The sequence below is a fragment of the Pristiophorus japonicus genome, unplaced genomic scaffold (assembly GCF_044704955.1).
Source record: "Pristiophorus japonicus isolate sPriJap1 unplaced genomic scaffold, sPriJap1.hap1 HAP1_SCAFFOLD_800, whole genome shotgun sequence".
Taxonomy (NCBI): domain Eukaryota; kingdom Metazoa; phylum Chordata; class Chondrichthyes; family Pristiophoridae; genus Pristiophorus; species Pristiophorus japonicus.
The window spans coordinates 161,992-177,967 of NW_027254719.1; the positions used below are offsets into that span (position 1 = coordinate 161,992).

Consider the following 15,976-nt stretch of genomic DNA (forward strand, 5'->3'; position numbering starts at 1 on the left):
TGTTTTGCAGATGGAAAGGGCCCAGTTCGACATGGGGTGTGCTCCTCGTGGCTCAATCGCATCGATCCTGGGGACACGGTTGTGTGTTTCGTCAGAAGGTAGGATCCAAACCAAAGACCTCATAGTCCCATTGGCTCACACCCTGACGCTGACACACGAACTCTCTGGGCCCGAATTTGGTCAAGGCCCCCGCCTGCCCAAGTGCTGCCCAAAGGAGCACCGATGGCCGCCGAGGTCCCTGACCGTTCTTTGGGCGGGGTTTTCATCACCCAGGTCCCTCGAAGGTCAGCGGGCGGCAAAGCAGCGACGTACACCGCCAGTCTGGGCGACAGTGGGCGGGAGGTCTCATTCTCGGCGGCAGAGGCACTTGCCGCCCAAGTGCCGCCGAGGATGGAGTCGGGCCCACGGAGGGTCGAAGACCCGAAAATAAAAAGCATCAAAGAAACATCTGACGACCTTCAGGGGACTCCATCCAGGTCAGTCGCTGTGAAGACATAAATTCAAAAACCTGTTCCCCCTCTTCACACTTACCGTCGGGAACAGAGCAGCCTCCACACAGCGGCCCACCGCTGACTCCCGCCAGCACCAATCCGGCATCTCGGCGGGCAGGAGTCCACTCGCGCGCATCGGCCGTCCGCTGACGTCGGCGGGCACTTCCCGGCGGCTCTCCCCTCCCGCCCGCTGCAGGCCACGACGAAGGTGGCACTGGGCGGTTCGAGCAGAGGGATGTCGGCAGCAGTCGGTGGGAAGGCCATCAGGATCGGTCCCGATATAGTCGAGTATTACCGCAAGCTTTAATATATGGATATATACTGGGCCTTAAATCCCGGTTCCAGGCTTCCCGTGGGCATGGCCTGAAAATAAGCAGAGATCAGCCGACCTGTTGCTCCTGCGCCCTCCAGCGATTCTGGCCGGGAGCCTCCTGTCCCCGCACTTCGCAGCACGGGGGGGGGGGGGGGGGGCGGGGAGGCTGGAGTCACAAGGGGCTGGACAGCCAGTCAAGGTGCAGTATTCTCTAAGTACGAGCTCCATTATTATCAATGAGAAGCCCCCCACCCCGCCCCCGAACCCCCCCCCCCCCCCAAACACCAAAACCCTCCCAAACACCAAAACCCTCCCAAACACCCAACCCCCCCCCCCAAACATCAAAACCCTCCCAAACGCCCAAACACCCAACCCCCCCAAACATCCAAACTCACCCAAACCCCCCCAAACACTCAACCCCCCCCAAACATCCAAACCCCCCCCCAAACATCCAAACCCCCCGAAACATCAAAACCCTCCCAAACATCCAAACCCCCCATAACATCCAAACCCGCCCATAACATCCAAACCCCCCCCATAACATCCAAACCCCCCCCACAACATCCTAACCCCCCCCCCAAACACCCAACCCTCCCCAAACATCCAAAAACCCCCATAACATCCCAACCCCCCCCAAACATCCAAACCCCCCCCAAACGTCCAACCCCCCCAATCACCCAACCCCCCTAAACACCCAAACCCCAACCCCCCCTAAACACCCAAATCCCCCAAACCCCACCCCAAACACCTAGACCACCCCCAACCCAGCCCCCCCCAAACACCCAAACCGCCCCCAATCACCCAATCCCCCCCAAACACACAAACGCCACCCAAACATCCAAACGACCCACCCAAACGCACAAACGACCCCCCCCCCCAAATACCCAAACGACTCCCCCTCCAAACACCCAACCCCCCCCCCAAGCAGTTGAGGGGGGAGTATGGGGGGAGGGAGAAGAGATAGGGAAGGAGATAGGGGGGGAAGAGAGGAGAGCGGCGGGTGGGGAAAGGGTAGAGGAGAACGGGTGGGGGGGGGGAAGAGGAGAGAGGGGCGGGAGAGAGTGGGGGGACGGGAGAGAGTGGGGGGGGAGAGAGGAGAGAGGGGGGGGAGAGAGGAGGAGGAGAGAGGAGAGCGGGGGGGGGGAAGAGAGGAGGGAGGAGAGGAGGGGGGGAGAGAGGAGAGGAGGGACGAGAGAAGGGGGGAGGAGAGTGGGGGGGGGAGAGAGGAGCGAGGAGAGTGGTGGGGGAGAGGGGGGAGACAGGAGAGGGGGGGGAGAGAGGAGCGAGGAGAGGGGGGGAGAGTACAGGGAAGAGGGGGAGGGGAGGAGAGGGGGGAAGGAGAGGAGGGACGAAAGAAGGGGGAGGAGAGTGGGGTGGAGACAGGAGAAGGGGGGAGAGTACAGGGGAGGGGGGAAGAGAGGATGGGGGGAGAGAGGGGGGGAAGGAGAGGAGGGACGGGAGAAGGGGGGAGGAGAGTGCGGGGGGGAGAGAGGAGAGGGGGGGAGAATAGAGGGGAGAGGGGGTGGAGGAGAGGCGGGGGGGAGAGAAGGGGCAGGGGGAGGCCTCTCGGCCAGGGTTCGGAGTGGCACCAGGAGCGGGGGATAGACTTTTGGCACAAACGCTTCAATAATTGGATGGTGGTAAGCTGCTGCAGTGTGCGAGGTGCGTTTGCAGGTTGTTGTGAGCGGGACAGAATGTGTTGTATGTTTCCAGTGTGTCCCGCAGTGTCCCTCGTTGCCCTGGCAACCCGATCTTTTTGGCGCAGATCTTCGGCTCCACCCACAGAGCTTAATGGACAGGCAAAATCAACAGTTCCCGCGGGGAACGTTGGCTGATTGTGTTGGAGCGTAACTCCTCGAGTACGGCAAAAATCAGCTTTGGGGAAAACTGAGCCAATGAAATGTTTTGGAAAAAGATATAATTTGGGGATTTTTGGAAGTGTTTTAATTACTTTAGTGGACAGGGTTTTTAACATAAAAAAGTGGTGTAGATTTTTATTTTTGTGTGTTTTAAAACTCTTACGCTGGTACAAGTAGGCTATGTGTCTGCGTTTACCAGGCACAAGAGTTTGAAGGACATTCGCGGGATGGGAGTTGGGCAAACAGCCTGCAGGGATGGGGGAGATCAACAGATCGGAAAAGCCGGTTTTCAACACGTGGGCATTGCGGGCCGAAAACCAGCTTTTGTGGTGCCTCGCCGGGTCTGTACACGCCCCGTGCACACTGAGTATTCAAGCTGATATACCCACATTTACCCACATGATTCTGTCTGTCTCGTTGCTAGGGCTCCGCTATTCCACCTGCCATCTGACGCCTCTATCCCGTGCGTGCTTGTGGGCCCTGGGACTGGGATCGCTCCTTACAGAAGCTTCTGGCAACAGCGTCTGTACGAGATTGAAGAGCAAGGTTAGTGTGGGTGGACTCACAATCGCTCCCTTTCGCTCCATCCACTGTCATCGAACTCTCAATGTCCTAGGTCACCTTTAATACCCCCCTCCCTCCTTCCCGGTCCCTCTCCCTCGATCCCCTCTCCCTCGGTCCCCCCTTTCACTCAGTCCCCCCTCTCCCGCCTCTCCTTCGATCCCCTTTCCCTCAGTCCCTCCTCTCCCTCGATCCCCGTCCCTCAGTCCCTCCTCTCCCTCGATCCATCCTCTCCCTCGGTCCATCCTCTTCTGACACCTCTCTCCTTCTGTCTCTCTTACGCTGCACCTGTCTCTCGCTCTCTCTCTCTCTCTCTCTCACTCACTAACTCCTCTCTCTCTCTCACAATTTCCCCTCTCTCTTTCACTTTGTCGCTCTGCCCCTCTCTCTGACCTCTCTCTTTCTCTCTCCTTCTGTCTCTTTCCGACCTCTATCTCTCTCTGTCACTCTCTCTATCACTATATATCTATCTCTGTCGCGCTCTCTCTCTCTATCTATATATCTATCTCTGTTGCGCTCTCTCTCTCTATCTCTCTGTCACTCTCTCTCTATCTATATATCTATCTCTGTCGCGTTCTCTCTCTCTATCTCTCTATCTATATCTATCTCTGTTGCGCTCTCTCTCTCTCTTCTCTCTCTCGCTCTCTCTCTGTGTCACTCTCTCTCTATCTATATATCTATCTCTGTCGTGCTCTCTCTCTCTCTCTCACTCTCACTCTCTCAATCCTCTCTCACTCTCACTCTCTCAATCCTCTCTCACTCCTCTCACTCTCTCACTCTCTCTCACTCTCTCTCTCACTCTCTCAATCTCTCAATCTCTCTCACTCTCTCGCTCTCTCACTCTCTTTCTGATCATAGGACGGGAGCCATGTGCGATGACTCTGATCTTCGGATGCCGACAATCTGAGATGGATCATATTTACAATGAGGAAATGATAGAGGCGAAAAACAAAGGTGTCTTCAAAGAGATTTACACGGCGTACTCAAGAGAGCCAGGGAAGAAAAAGGTAAAGGGAGTGTGGGACAGAGGGTACAGTGTGATGGGGAGTGGGACAACAACAACAGCTTGTATTTATATAGCGCCTTTAACTTAGTAAACATCCCAAGGTGCTTCACAGGAGTCTTATGCGATTTGAAGCAGATGATCAAAAGCTTGATCAAAGAGGTAGGTTTTAAGGAGCGTCCTGAAGGAGGAAAAAGAGGTAGAGAGGTTTAGGGAGGGAGTTCCAGAGCTTGGGGCCCAGGCAACAGAAGGCACGGCCACCAATGGTTGAGCGATTATAATCAGGGATGCTCAGGAGGGCAGAATTAGAGGAGTGCAGACATCTCGGGGGGTTGTGGGGCTAGAGGAGATTTCAGAGATAGGGAGGGGTGAGGAGGGGTGAAAACAAGGATGAGAATTTTGAAATTGAGGCATTGCTTAACCGGGAGCCAATGTAGGTCCGCGAGCACAGGGGTGATGGGTGAGCGGGACTTGGTGCGAGTTAGGACACGGGTAGCCAAGTTTTGGACCATCTCTAGTTTACGTAGGGTAGAATGTGGGAGGCCGGCCAGGAGTGCGTTGGAATAGTCAAGTCAAGAGGTAACAGGCATGAATGAGGGCTTCAGCAGCGGATGAGCTGAGGCAGGGGACGGAGACGGGCGATGTTACGGAGGTGGAAATAGGCGGTCTTAGTTATGCTGCGGAGATGTGGTCGAAAGCTCCTTTCAGGGTCAAATATGACACCAAGGTTGTCAGCAGTCGGGTTCAGCCTCAGACAGGAGTTGGGGAGAGGGAACGCAGTTTGTGGCGGGGACCGAAAACAATGGCTTTGGTCTTCCCAATATTCAAATGGAGAAAACTTCTGCTCACCCAGTACTGGATGTCGGACAAGCAGTCTGACAATTTAGACAGAGTGTAGAGTGTGATGGGAGTGGGGGAGGGGGCAGTGGGACAAGGGTCGGTGTGATGGGGAGTGAAGAGAGTGGGACGGGTGTCTGTGTGATGGGGAGCGGGGAGAGTGGGACGGGGGTCTGTGTGATGGGGAGCGGGGAGAGTGGGACGGGGGTCTGTGTGATGGGGAGCGGGGAGAATGGGACGGGGGTCTGTGTGATGGGGAGCGGGGAGAGTGGGACGGGGGTCCGTGTGATGGGGAGTGAAGAGAGTGGGACGGGGGTCTGTGTGATGGGGAGCGGGGAGAGTGGGACGGGGGTCTGTGTGATGGGGAGCGGGGAGAGTGGGACGGGGGTCTGTGTGATGGGGAGTGGGGAGAGTGGGACGGGGGTCTGTGTGATGGGGAGTGGGGAGAGTGGGATGGGGGTCTGTGTGATGGGGAGCGGGGAGAGTGGGATGGGGGTCTGTGTGATGGGGAGAGTGAGAAGGGGGTCTGTGTGATGGGGAGCGGGGAGAGTGGGATGGAGGTCTGTGTGATGGGGAGATTGGGATGAGGGTCCGTGTGATGGGGAGAGTGGGACGAGGGTCTGTGTGATGGGGAGCGGGGAGAGTGGGACGGGGGTCTGTGTGATGGGGAGAGTTGGATGGGGGTCCGTGTGATAGGGAGCGGGGAGAGTGGGACGGGGGTCTGTGTGATGGGGAGAGTGGGACGGGGGTCTGTGTGATGGGGAGAGTGGGACGGAGGTCTGTGTGATGGGGAGCGGGGAGAGTGGGACGGGGGTCTGTGTGATGGGGAGTGGGGAGAGTGGGACGGGGGTCCGTTGTGATGGGGAGCGGGGAGAGTGGGACGGGGGTCTGTGTGATGGGGAGAGTGGGACGGGGGTCTGTGTGATGGGGAGTGGGGAGAGTGGGACGGGGGTCTGTGTGATGGGGAGCGGGGAGAGTGGGACGGGGGTCTGTGTGATGGGGAGAGTGGGACGGGGTCCGTGTGATGGGGAGCGGGGAGAGTGGGACGGGGGTCTGTGTGATGGGGAGAGTGGGACGGGGTCCGTGTGATGGGGAGCGGGGAGAGTGGGACGGGGGTCCGTGTGATGGGGAGTGGGGAGAGTGGGACGGGGGTCCGTGTGATGGGGAGCGGGGAGAGTGGGACGGGGGTCCGTGTGATGGGGAGCGGGGAGAGTGGGACGGGGGTCCGTGTGATGGGGAGTGGGGAGAGTGGGACGGGGTCCGTGTGATGGGGAGCGGGGAGAGTGGGACGGGGGTCCGTGTGATGGGGAGTGGGGAGAGTGGGACGGGGGTCCGTGTGATGGGGAGCGGGGAGAGTGGGACGGGGGTCCGTGTGATGGGGAGTGGGGAGAGTGGGACGGGGGTCTGTGTGATGGGGAGAGTGGGACGGGGGTCTGTGTGATGGGGACTGGGGAGAGTGGGACGGGGGTCCGTTGTGATGGGGAGCGGGGAGAGTGGGACGGGGGTCTGTGTGATGGGGAGTGGGGAGAGTGGGACGGGGGTCTGTGTGATGGGGAGTGGGGAGAGTGGGACGGGGGTCGGTGTGATGGGGACTGGGGAGAGTGGGACGGGGGTCCGTTGTGATGGGGAGCGGGGAGAGTGGGACGGGGGTCTGTGTGATGGGGAGAGTGGGACGGGGTCCGTGTGATGGGGAGTGGGGAGAGTGGGACGGGGGTCTGTGAGATGGGGACCTTGTTCGGTTGATGTACTATATCCATTTGCTTCCCCTAGGTGTATGTACAGGATATCATTCAGAATCAGCTGGCCGTGGAACTGTACCAAATCCTGCATTCTCTGAAGGGCCACCTGTACATTTGTGGAGATGTTACGATGGCACAAGAAGTTGCAAAAACCGTGCAGGAACTGATCGCCGGCCAGGGGGCAATGAGTCTGAATGAGGCAGCGGCCTACATTGCCAATCTCAAAGTAAGAGAGCTTCCCAGATTGTGCGCACTGCGCGAATTATCGCGGGAAGACATAACATAAGAACATAAGAAATAGAAGCAGGAAGAGGCCATACGGCCCCTCGAGCCTGCTCCGCCATTTAATACGATCATAGCTGATCCGATCGAGGACTCGGGCCCACTTCCCCGCCCGCTCCCCAGAACCACTTATTCTCTTATTGTTTAAGAAAATGTCTATTCTGTCTTAAATTTATTCAATGTCCCAACTTCCACAGCTCTCTGAGGCAGCGAATTCCACAGAATTACAACCCCCTGAGAGAAGAAATTCCTCCTCCTCTCAGTTTTAAATGGGCAGCCCCTTATTCTAAGATCATGCCCCCTAGTTCTAGTCTCCCCCATCAGTGGGAACATCCTCTCTGCATCCACCTTGTCACATCCCCTCATAAACTTATATGTTTCGATAAGATCACCTCTCATTATTCTGAATGCCAATGAGTAGAGGCCCAACCTACTCAACCTTTCCTCATGAGTCAACCTCCTCATCTCCAGAATCAACCTAGTGAACCTTCTCTGAACTGCAAAGCAAATATATCCTTTCGTAAATATGGAAACTTAAACTGCATGCAGTACTCCAGGTGTGGCCTCACCAATACCCTGTATAACTGCAGCAAGACTTCCCTGCTTTTATACTCCATCCCCTTTGCAATAAAGGCCAAGATCCATTGGCCTTCCTGATCACTTGCTGTACCTGCATACTAACCTTTTGTGTTTCATGCGCAAGTACCCCCAGGTCCCGCTGTACTGCGGCACTTTGCAATCTTTCTCCATTTAAATAATTACTTGCTCTTTGAATGTTTCTGCTGAAGTGCATGACCTCACACTTTCCAACATTATACTCCATCTGCCAAAATTTTGCCTACTCACTTAGCCTGTCTATGTCTTTTTGCAGATTTTTTGTGTTCTCCTCACACATTAAGTTTCCTCCCATCTTTGTATTGTCAGCAAACTTGGCTACGGTACACTCGTTCCTTCTTCCAAGTCGTTAATATAGATTGTAAATCGTTGGGTCCCAGCACTGATCCCTGCGGCACCCCACTAGTCACTGATTGCCAACCAGAGACTGAACCATTTATCCCGACTCTCTGTTTTCAGTTAGTTAGCCAATCCTCTATCCATGCTAATATATTACCCCTAACCCTGTGAACTTTTATCTTGTGCAGTAACCTTTTATGTCGCACCTTGTCAAATGCTTTCTGGAAGTCCAAATACATCACATCCACTGGTTCCCCTTTATCCATCCTGTTCATTACATCCTCAAAGAATTCCAGTAAATTTGTCAAACACGACTTCCCCTTCATAAATCCATGCTGACTCTGCCTGACCGAACTTTGCTTTTCCAATGTCCTGCTACTGCTTCTTTAATAATGGACTCCAACATTTTCCCAACCCCAGATGTTAGGCTAACTGGTCTATAGTTTCCTGCTTTTTGTCTGCCTCCTTTTTTAAATAGGGGTGTTACATTTGCAATTTTCCAATCTGCTGGGACCTCCCCAGAATCCAGGGAATTTTGGTAAATTACAGCCAATGCATCCACAATCCCTGCCGCTACTTCTCTTAAGACCTTAGGATACAAGCCATCAGGTCCAGGGGATTTATCTGCCTTTAGTCCCATTATCTTACTGAGTACCAGAGACATGAGAGAGCAGCAGCAAATGATGAGAGACAAACAGGGGATTTTATTTGGAGTGGGAGCAGGGGGCATGTTTAAAATTAACAATCTTCAAGTGAGATAAAAATTCACAAATAGTTTCTCATCACCGAGCAGTGAACGTGGAACGGAATCGATTTAGTTTCTCAATTAACTTCTTCCAGAAGGGGCCTGATAAATATCTGTCGGTGAGCAAGTTTGATCACAGAAATGTACGGCACAGAAGGAGGCTATTCGGCCCGGTGTACCTGTGCTGGCTCCGTGATATAGCAGTCGTGCTCAGTCCCACGCTCCCGTTGTTTATCCCGGTCCCTGTCCCCCGTCCCTGACCCCCGACCCTGTCCCTGACCCCCGACCCTGTCCCTGACCCCAACCCTGTCCCCCGACCCTCGCCCCTGTCCCTGACCCCGCACCTGTCCATGACCCTGTCCCGACCCCTGACCCATACCCTGTAAGTTCCTCCTCCTCAAGTACTCGTCCAACTCCCCTTTCAAATTATTTCAGTCAGCTTGCACCACCTTTTCAGATCGAGCATTCCAGATCCCCACAGCTCTCTGCACCAAACATTTCTCCTCCTCTCCCCTCTGGACCTTTTTCTAATAATTTTAAATCCTCGACCTCCTCACTCGCCAGGGGGAATCGCTTTTCTCTCTCGACTATCAAAACCTCTCATCAGCTGGAAACCCTCTAATAGGTCACCTCTGAACCTTCTCTGTTCCAAGGAGAACTGTCCCAACATTTCCAACTCTCCATATAACTGAAGTTCCTGGTAACATCCCGGTAAATCCCCTCTGTGCCCTTTCTGAGGCCTTTACTTTCCTGACGTGTGTTGCCCAGAATTGTCCACAACACTCCAGCTGAGGCCCAACCAATGATTTATAAAGTTCCAGCCTGATCGCTTTGCTGTTATATTCTATTTATAAACCCAAGTAACCCATGTGCTTGTTTAACCACCTTATCACCTTGCCCTGCCTGCCACCTTTAAGGATTTGTGTGTATGGGCACCAAGGTCTCTCTGCTCATCTACTCTTTGCTAAATCGGCCATTTATAGTACATTAATGGGCTGGAAATTCGGTTGGTGTTTTTGAGGCTAAATTTAGCGCCGGGAAATGGTTTGCGTCGGCGGCCAAGAAATTGGGTGGTTGTGCTCTGAGAGTGGGGCGCAGCGCTGAGGGAGGCGTTCCACACCTCTCTCTGGGCGCTAGGCCGGGGGAGCAACTGAATATCGCCAGCTACAGAGCCGGCCTCCCTGCAAAAAAATCATTCCCTCTGTATTACTCACCCCAAATAAAGTTAAATCGCAAAAAGATAAAAAGGGGAGAGTGTATCTGGGCTGTGGAAGGAGGTTAAGTGGGTGGGGAGAGTCAGTGATAGGGGAGTGTGCATGGGCTGTATGATGAGTGGACTCAATATATATAAAGGGTCTAATTAACTGATTGAAAGGGCGTGCCTTCCCTTTACCTCTGCTCTACAGTGGGTTTTATCTCCTTCCCTCTGCCTTTGTTTGAAGAACTGTGCGACATTCCACTCCGATACCTGTCACAGTCTTTGTTCACAGGTTTCACCATTCACGCTGCTCTTTCCTCTCCTGCAGGATGAGAATCGCTACCATGAAGATATCTTCGGTGTAACGCTGCGAACCCGGGAGGTCGCCACAAAATTCCGATCCACCTCTTTGTCGTACTGGCAGGCAACAAAGTGAACGATTGGCCCCGTAACGGGAGTGGGTCGGCAGCACTCGGGGGCTGGCTAGAAATGAGGACATGCCACGACTTTTCTACATTATACAGAGCGTCTGCATGTTACAGTCTGTCTCTCTCCCAATCACTGTCTGATTATATAGCACTATATTTTAGCTGTATGAAGCCTCCCCGCCCGGCTATACCATCCACCACTTGCCCCGCCCAGCCTGCCGTGGTGACGGTGTGGCTCTCATCACCAAATCATACCTTGGTCTGTCCCCCTACTCCCCCGGCACTTTCTCCTCTTTGAGCATCTCACCCTATTCCACCCCTCGCACCTCATTTAAAATTTTCCTTCTCTACCACCAACCCAAATAACATAAAAATGTTATCACCGATATTTCTTCACTGCTTTCCTCCTCCTGTCTCTGCACCGAACAACTTCTCATCCTCAGTGATTTCAACCTCCAACTCAATCGTGCTCTCTTTCCTCTGTTCACTCGCCTCCTGTCCGCCCTTAATCTCTGCCTCCATCTGAACTCCCCAACCCATATTCACGGCCACCCCCTCGACCTTGCCACCTCCCGTGGGCTCGCTACTCCCATCGCATCAATCGCAGATAAAGCCATCTCTGACCACTTCCTCGTATCGCTCTCCACCCACACCCACTCCCCCCCTGCAACCCTACCTCCTTCTGTGCCCGCCCCTGGAAAAACTCTCTCCCGAATCTCTTACAACAGCACTCATCAACTCCCAACCATCCAGCCTGTGGTCCTCCATTCACCGCGACATCTCTGCAGCTACCGATCTGCTCAATCACACCCTCACCACCACCTTTTGTTGCCCTAGTCCCTGTGAAAACAATTACTCTCTCTCACCCTGGCCGTTCCCCCTGGTACAGCCCTGATCTTCACTTTCTCTAGTTCAAGGGATGCAGACCTGAATGCAGACAGCGGACAACTGGTTTGGCCATTCACCACCAGATCTGGCTGGACCACATGAAGCACTATCGGGTCCTGCTCTCATCTGCCCGAATCGCTCACTATTCCAGAATCATTCTGTAATGTAAAGATAAACCCCGGCTTCTATTCTCCACCGCTAACCGTCTTTTTAACCCCCTCTCCCCAGTCCCACCCTCACCTCCGACAATAAGTGTGAGGAGCTCATGGACTTTTTTGTCTCTAAGATTGAGACCATCCGTTCGGCCGCCTCTGTCTCTGCCTAGCCCACCGGCCAAACTTCTTCTAAGGAAGCCCCCTGCCCCAGCCCTGACCTCACATCTTTCTCCAGTTTGTCTCCGATCTCCCCTCTTGACCATTCCGAGCTCATCCTGTCCATGAGATCCATTTCCTGGTCCCTTGACCCTATTCCCACCAAACTGCTGACCACCCAGCTTCCTTTTCTGGCTCCCATGTTAGCTGACATTGTTAACGGTTCTCTCTCCTCGGGTATGTCTCCCCCTCCCTCAAATCTGCCGTCATCACCCCTCTGCTCAAAAAACCAGCCCTCAATCCCTCCGTCCTTGCAAACTACCGTCCCATCTCCAACCTCCCTTTCCTCGCCAAAGTCCTTGAACGTGTTGTCGCCTCCTAAATCCGTGCCCAGCTTTCCCACAATTCCATATTTGAATCCCTCCGATCCGGTTTCTGCGCCTGCCACAGTACCGAAACCGCTCCCATCAAAGTCACATATGACATCCTGTGTGACTGTGACAAAGGCAAACTCTCTCTCCTCGTTCTTCTTGACCAGTCTGCAGCCTTTGACATGGTTGACCACTCAATCCTCCTCCAATGCCTCTCCACCTCCGTCCAGCTGGGTGGGACTGCACTCGCCTGGTTCCATTCTTATCCATCTAATCGTAGCCAGAGAATCACCTGCAACAGCTTCTCTTCCCACCCCCGCATCGTTACCTCTGGTGTCCCTAAAGGAGCTATCCTTGGGCCCCTCCTATTTCTCATCTATGTGCTGCCCCTTGGTGACATCATCCAGAAACACATCATCAGTTTCCACATGTACGCTGATAACACCCAGCTCTACCTCACCACCACTTCTCTCGACCCCTCCACAGTCTCTAAATTGTCAGACTGCTTGTCCAAAATCCAGTTCTGGATAAGCAGAAATTTTCTCCAGTTGGATATTGGGAAGATCGAAGCCATTCCCATCACCCCCTGTGCTCACGGACCTACTTTGGCTTCTGGTTAAGCAATGTCTCGATTTCAAATTTCTCATCCTTGTTTACAAATCCCTCCATGTCCCTCGCCCCTCCCTATCTCTGTAATCTCCTCCAGCCCCACAACCCTCCCCGTGCTCCTCTAATTCAGACCTCCTGAGCATCCCTGATTATAATCGCTCAATCATCGGTGGCCGTGCCTTCTGTTGCCTTGGCCCCAAGCTCTGGAACTCCCTCCCTAAACCTCTCCACCTCTCTCTCCTCCTCCTTGTCGCTATTCCACCACGTGAAACTTCGAATTTTAAACCTGTGCCACTCCAGCCCAATCTCCTGCTTTCTGAAAAGGACGATGTATTCACAAATATTTCCTTCTGCTGGGCGAACATCTGATCAACTGATTAAAGTTATCTGCAATGTATGCATCAGTCTGCACTGCAATGTCTTTCAATTAGGTTTCCTGGTGACAAAACTGAGCAGTGTTTGCAGTCTTACTTCAATAATTTAGTATGTATCATATCACAAACATTATGACTATGATTGTATGTGACATCTAAAAGGAGGAGGTACTGAAACCACTGGCTGCGCTCACCCGGTCCAGAGGGGTGCATCCTCGGTTGCCAAGTGAAGCTCGATAGCAGAGGCTCTGGCCACAACCTGTCAATCCTCCTTGGATATGGGGGCTGTGGCAGAGAACTAGAGGATTGCAAATAAGAACATGAGAACATAAGATATAGGAGCAGGAGTAGGCCACCTGGCCCCTCGAGCCTGCTCCGCCATTCAATAAGATCACAGCTGGACTCAGCTCCACTTCCACACCCGTTCCCCATAACCCTTCACTCCCTTATCACTCAAAAGTCTGTCCATCCCCACCTTAAATATATTCAATGACCCAGCCTCCACAGCTCTCTGGGGCAGAGAATTCCACAGATTTACAACCCTCCGAGAGAAGAAATTCCTCCTTGTCTCAGTTTTAAATGGGTGGCCCCTTATTTTTAGACTATGTCCCCTAGTTTCCCCGATGAGTGGAAATATCCTCTCTGCATCTACCTTGTCGAGCTTCCTCATTATCTTATATGTTCCGATAAAATCACCTCTCATTCTTCTGAACTCCAATGTGTATAGGCCCAACCTACTCAACCTATCCTCATAAGTCAACCCCCTCATCTCCAGAATCAACCTAGTGAACCTTCTCTGAACTGCCTCCAATGCAAGTATATCCTTCCTTAAATACGGAGACCAAAACTGTATGCAGTACTCTAGGTGTGGCCTCACCAATACCCTGTACAGTTGTAGCAGGACTTCTCTGCTTTTATACTCTATCCTCTTAGCAATAAAGGCCAACATTGCATTTGCCTTCCTGATCACTTGCTGTACCTGCATACTAACTTTTTGTGTTTCATGCACAAGGACTCGCAGGTCCCTATGTACTGCAAAACTTTGCGATTTTTCTCCATTTAAATTGTAATTTATTTTCTATTATTTCTGCCAAAGTGGATAACCTCACATTTTCCCACATTATACTCCATCTGCCAAATGTTTGCCCACTCACTTAGCCTGCCTATATCGCTTTACAGATTTTATGTGTCCTCCTCACAATTCGCTTTCCCACCTATCTTTGTATCATCAGCAAACTTGGCTACATTACACTCGGTCCCTTCATCCAAATCATTAATATAGTTGTAAATAGCTGAGGACCCAGCACCGATCCCTGCGGCACACCACTAGTTACTGTTTGCCAACCGGAAAATGACCCATTTATCACAACTGTTTCCTGTTGGTTAGCCAATCCTCTATCCATGCTAATATATTACCCCCAACCCCATGAGCTTTTATGTGGCACCTTATCAAATGCTTTCTGCAAATCCAAATACACCACATCCACTGGTTCCCCCTTATCCACCCTGCTCGTTACATCCTCAAAGGACTCCAGCAAATTTGTAAAACATAATTTCCCTTTCATAAAACCATAAAGAAGAGGAGAGGCAATATAAAATAAATGGTACAATTTGAAAGGGGTGCAGGAACAGAGAGACCTGGCGATGTACGTACGCAAGTCTCTCAAGGTGGGAGGCCGAGTTGATACGGGATCCTGGGCTTTATAAATAGAGGCGTAGGAGGGACCAAAACGATTTCTTGCCCAGGGCGTGGGCGTTAGTGGAGGTGCAAACCGGCATCTCCCCGCTCGCACCGCTATCGCCCCGCTCCCACCGGCAGCTCCCCGCTCCCACCGCTATCGCCCCGCTCCCACCGGCAGCTCCCCGCTCCCACCGCTCTCGCCCCGCTATCGCCCTGGGCTGCTGCGCCGACAACGACGACATAATCGCCATGTTCTGCGACCCATTTTCGCCCCGGAGCGGAACTTTGGTCGTGCCCCGTGGGCGATGTTTGCGCCAGCCTCGCAGCTCGCAAACCGGGCCACGCCCCCCGCGCGGGGCGAAAGCTAAAGGCGAGGTGCGCGGTGCCTTATTGTTCAATGGCCGACACCTGCAGCCTTGCCTTGCCGATGTGGCGGGGTCGGTGCCGCGGTGTTGGGGCCCGGCTCCCCGCTGGTGAAGCAGTGGCCCCTCACACCATCGCGAGCCCACCCTGTAACGGAGGGCGAGGGCTCCGTGCTCCCGCCAGCGCTCCGCACAGCTTGGAACATTCCTTCGCTTAGCGCCTGGTCCTGTCCCCGGGCGGTGGAGGGGCGAGCGACATTGCGCTGCACTTCCTCTCGGGGCGCTAACCCCAACTTGGCCGCAGCGGCGGGACTTGGAACCCAGAGCAGCAATACCGCTCGCCACCGTTACCGCCCCTAACACTGTCGCAGCAAACGTCGGCCACGGACAGCACAAGAGCAAAGAGGTTAGGCTAAAGCTTTACAACACACTGCTGAGGCCTCAGCTGGGCTGTTGTGTGTAATTCTGGACACCGCGCTTTGGGATGTGGAGCTACAGAGTGCAGCTGAGATTTCGGCCAATGGAATGGGTCGGCCTCCTTCACCAACATGGCGCCGGGCCGCAGCGGGAGCCGGCCTCCTTCACCAACATGGCGCCGGGCCGCAGCCGGCCTCCTTCACCAACATGGCGCCGGGCCGCAGGGGAGCCGGCCTCCTTCACCAACATGGTGCCGGGCCGCAGGGGAGCCGGCCTCCTTTACCAACATGGCGCCAACTCAGGCTCTGGCCAATCCAGCGACGCGTTCACCATGACGTTTTCGCACTTCCGCTATAAACCGGAAGTTCGTCTACACGCGGGTAACTCAACTGGCGGATAGAGGGTGAGAAAATATCACAAAACACCGGAATATCATCCCGTCCCTCAGTACCGCCCCTCCGACACTCCCTCAGTACTTCCCCTCCGACAGTGCGGCACTCCCCCACCCCCCAGGAATGTGTTGGACCTGTTCCGTGACCTTGAAACGCAGTTG

General features: G+C 53.9%; 1 protein-coding gene across 1 annotated transcript in view; it reads left to right on the plus strand.

Annotated features, from left to right (window-relative positions):
* LOC139257122 (nitric oxide synthase 1-like) overlaps nt 1–12,986 on the plus strand; it is a 173,413-nt gene extending 160,427 nt beyond the window's left edge. Inside the window, exons 19-23 of the mRNA XM_070874390.1 lie at nt 11–98; nt 3,088–3,209; nt 4,083–4,231; nt 6,835–7,029; nt 10,311–12,986. Of these exons, the coding sequence (XP_070730491.1) occupies nt 11–98; nt 3,088–3,209; nt 4,083–4,231; nt 6,835–7,029; nt 10,311–10,418 (662 nt within the window). The 3' untranslated portion in view covers nt 10,419–12,986. The remainder of the gene's footprint in view (nt 1–10; nt 99–3,087; nt 3,210–4,082; nt 4,232–6,834; nt 7,030–10,310) is intronic.
* Nucleotides 12,987–15,976: the final 2,990 nt, after the last annotated feature.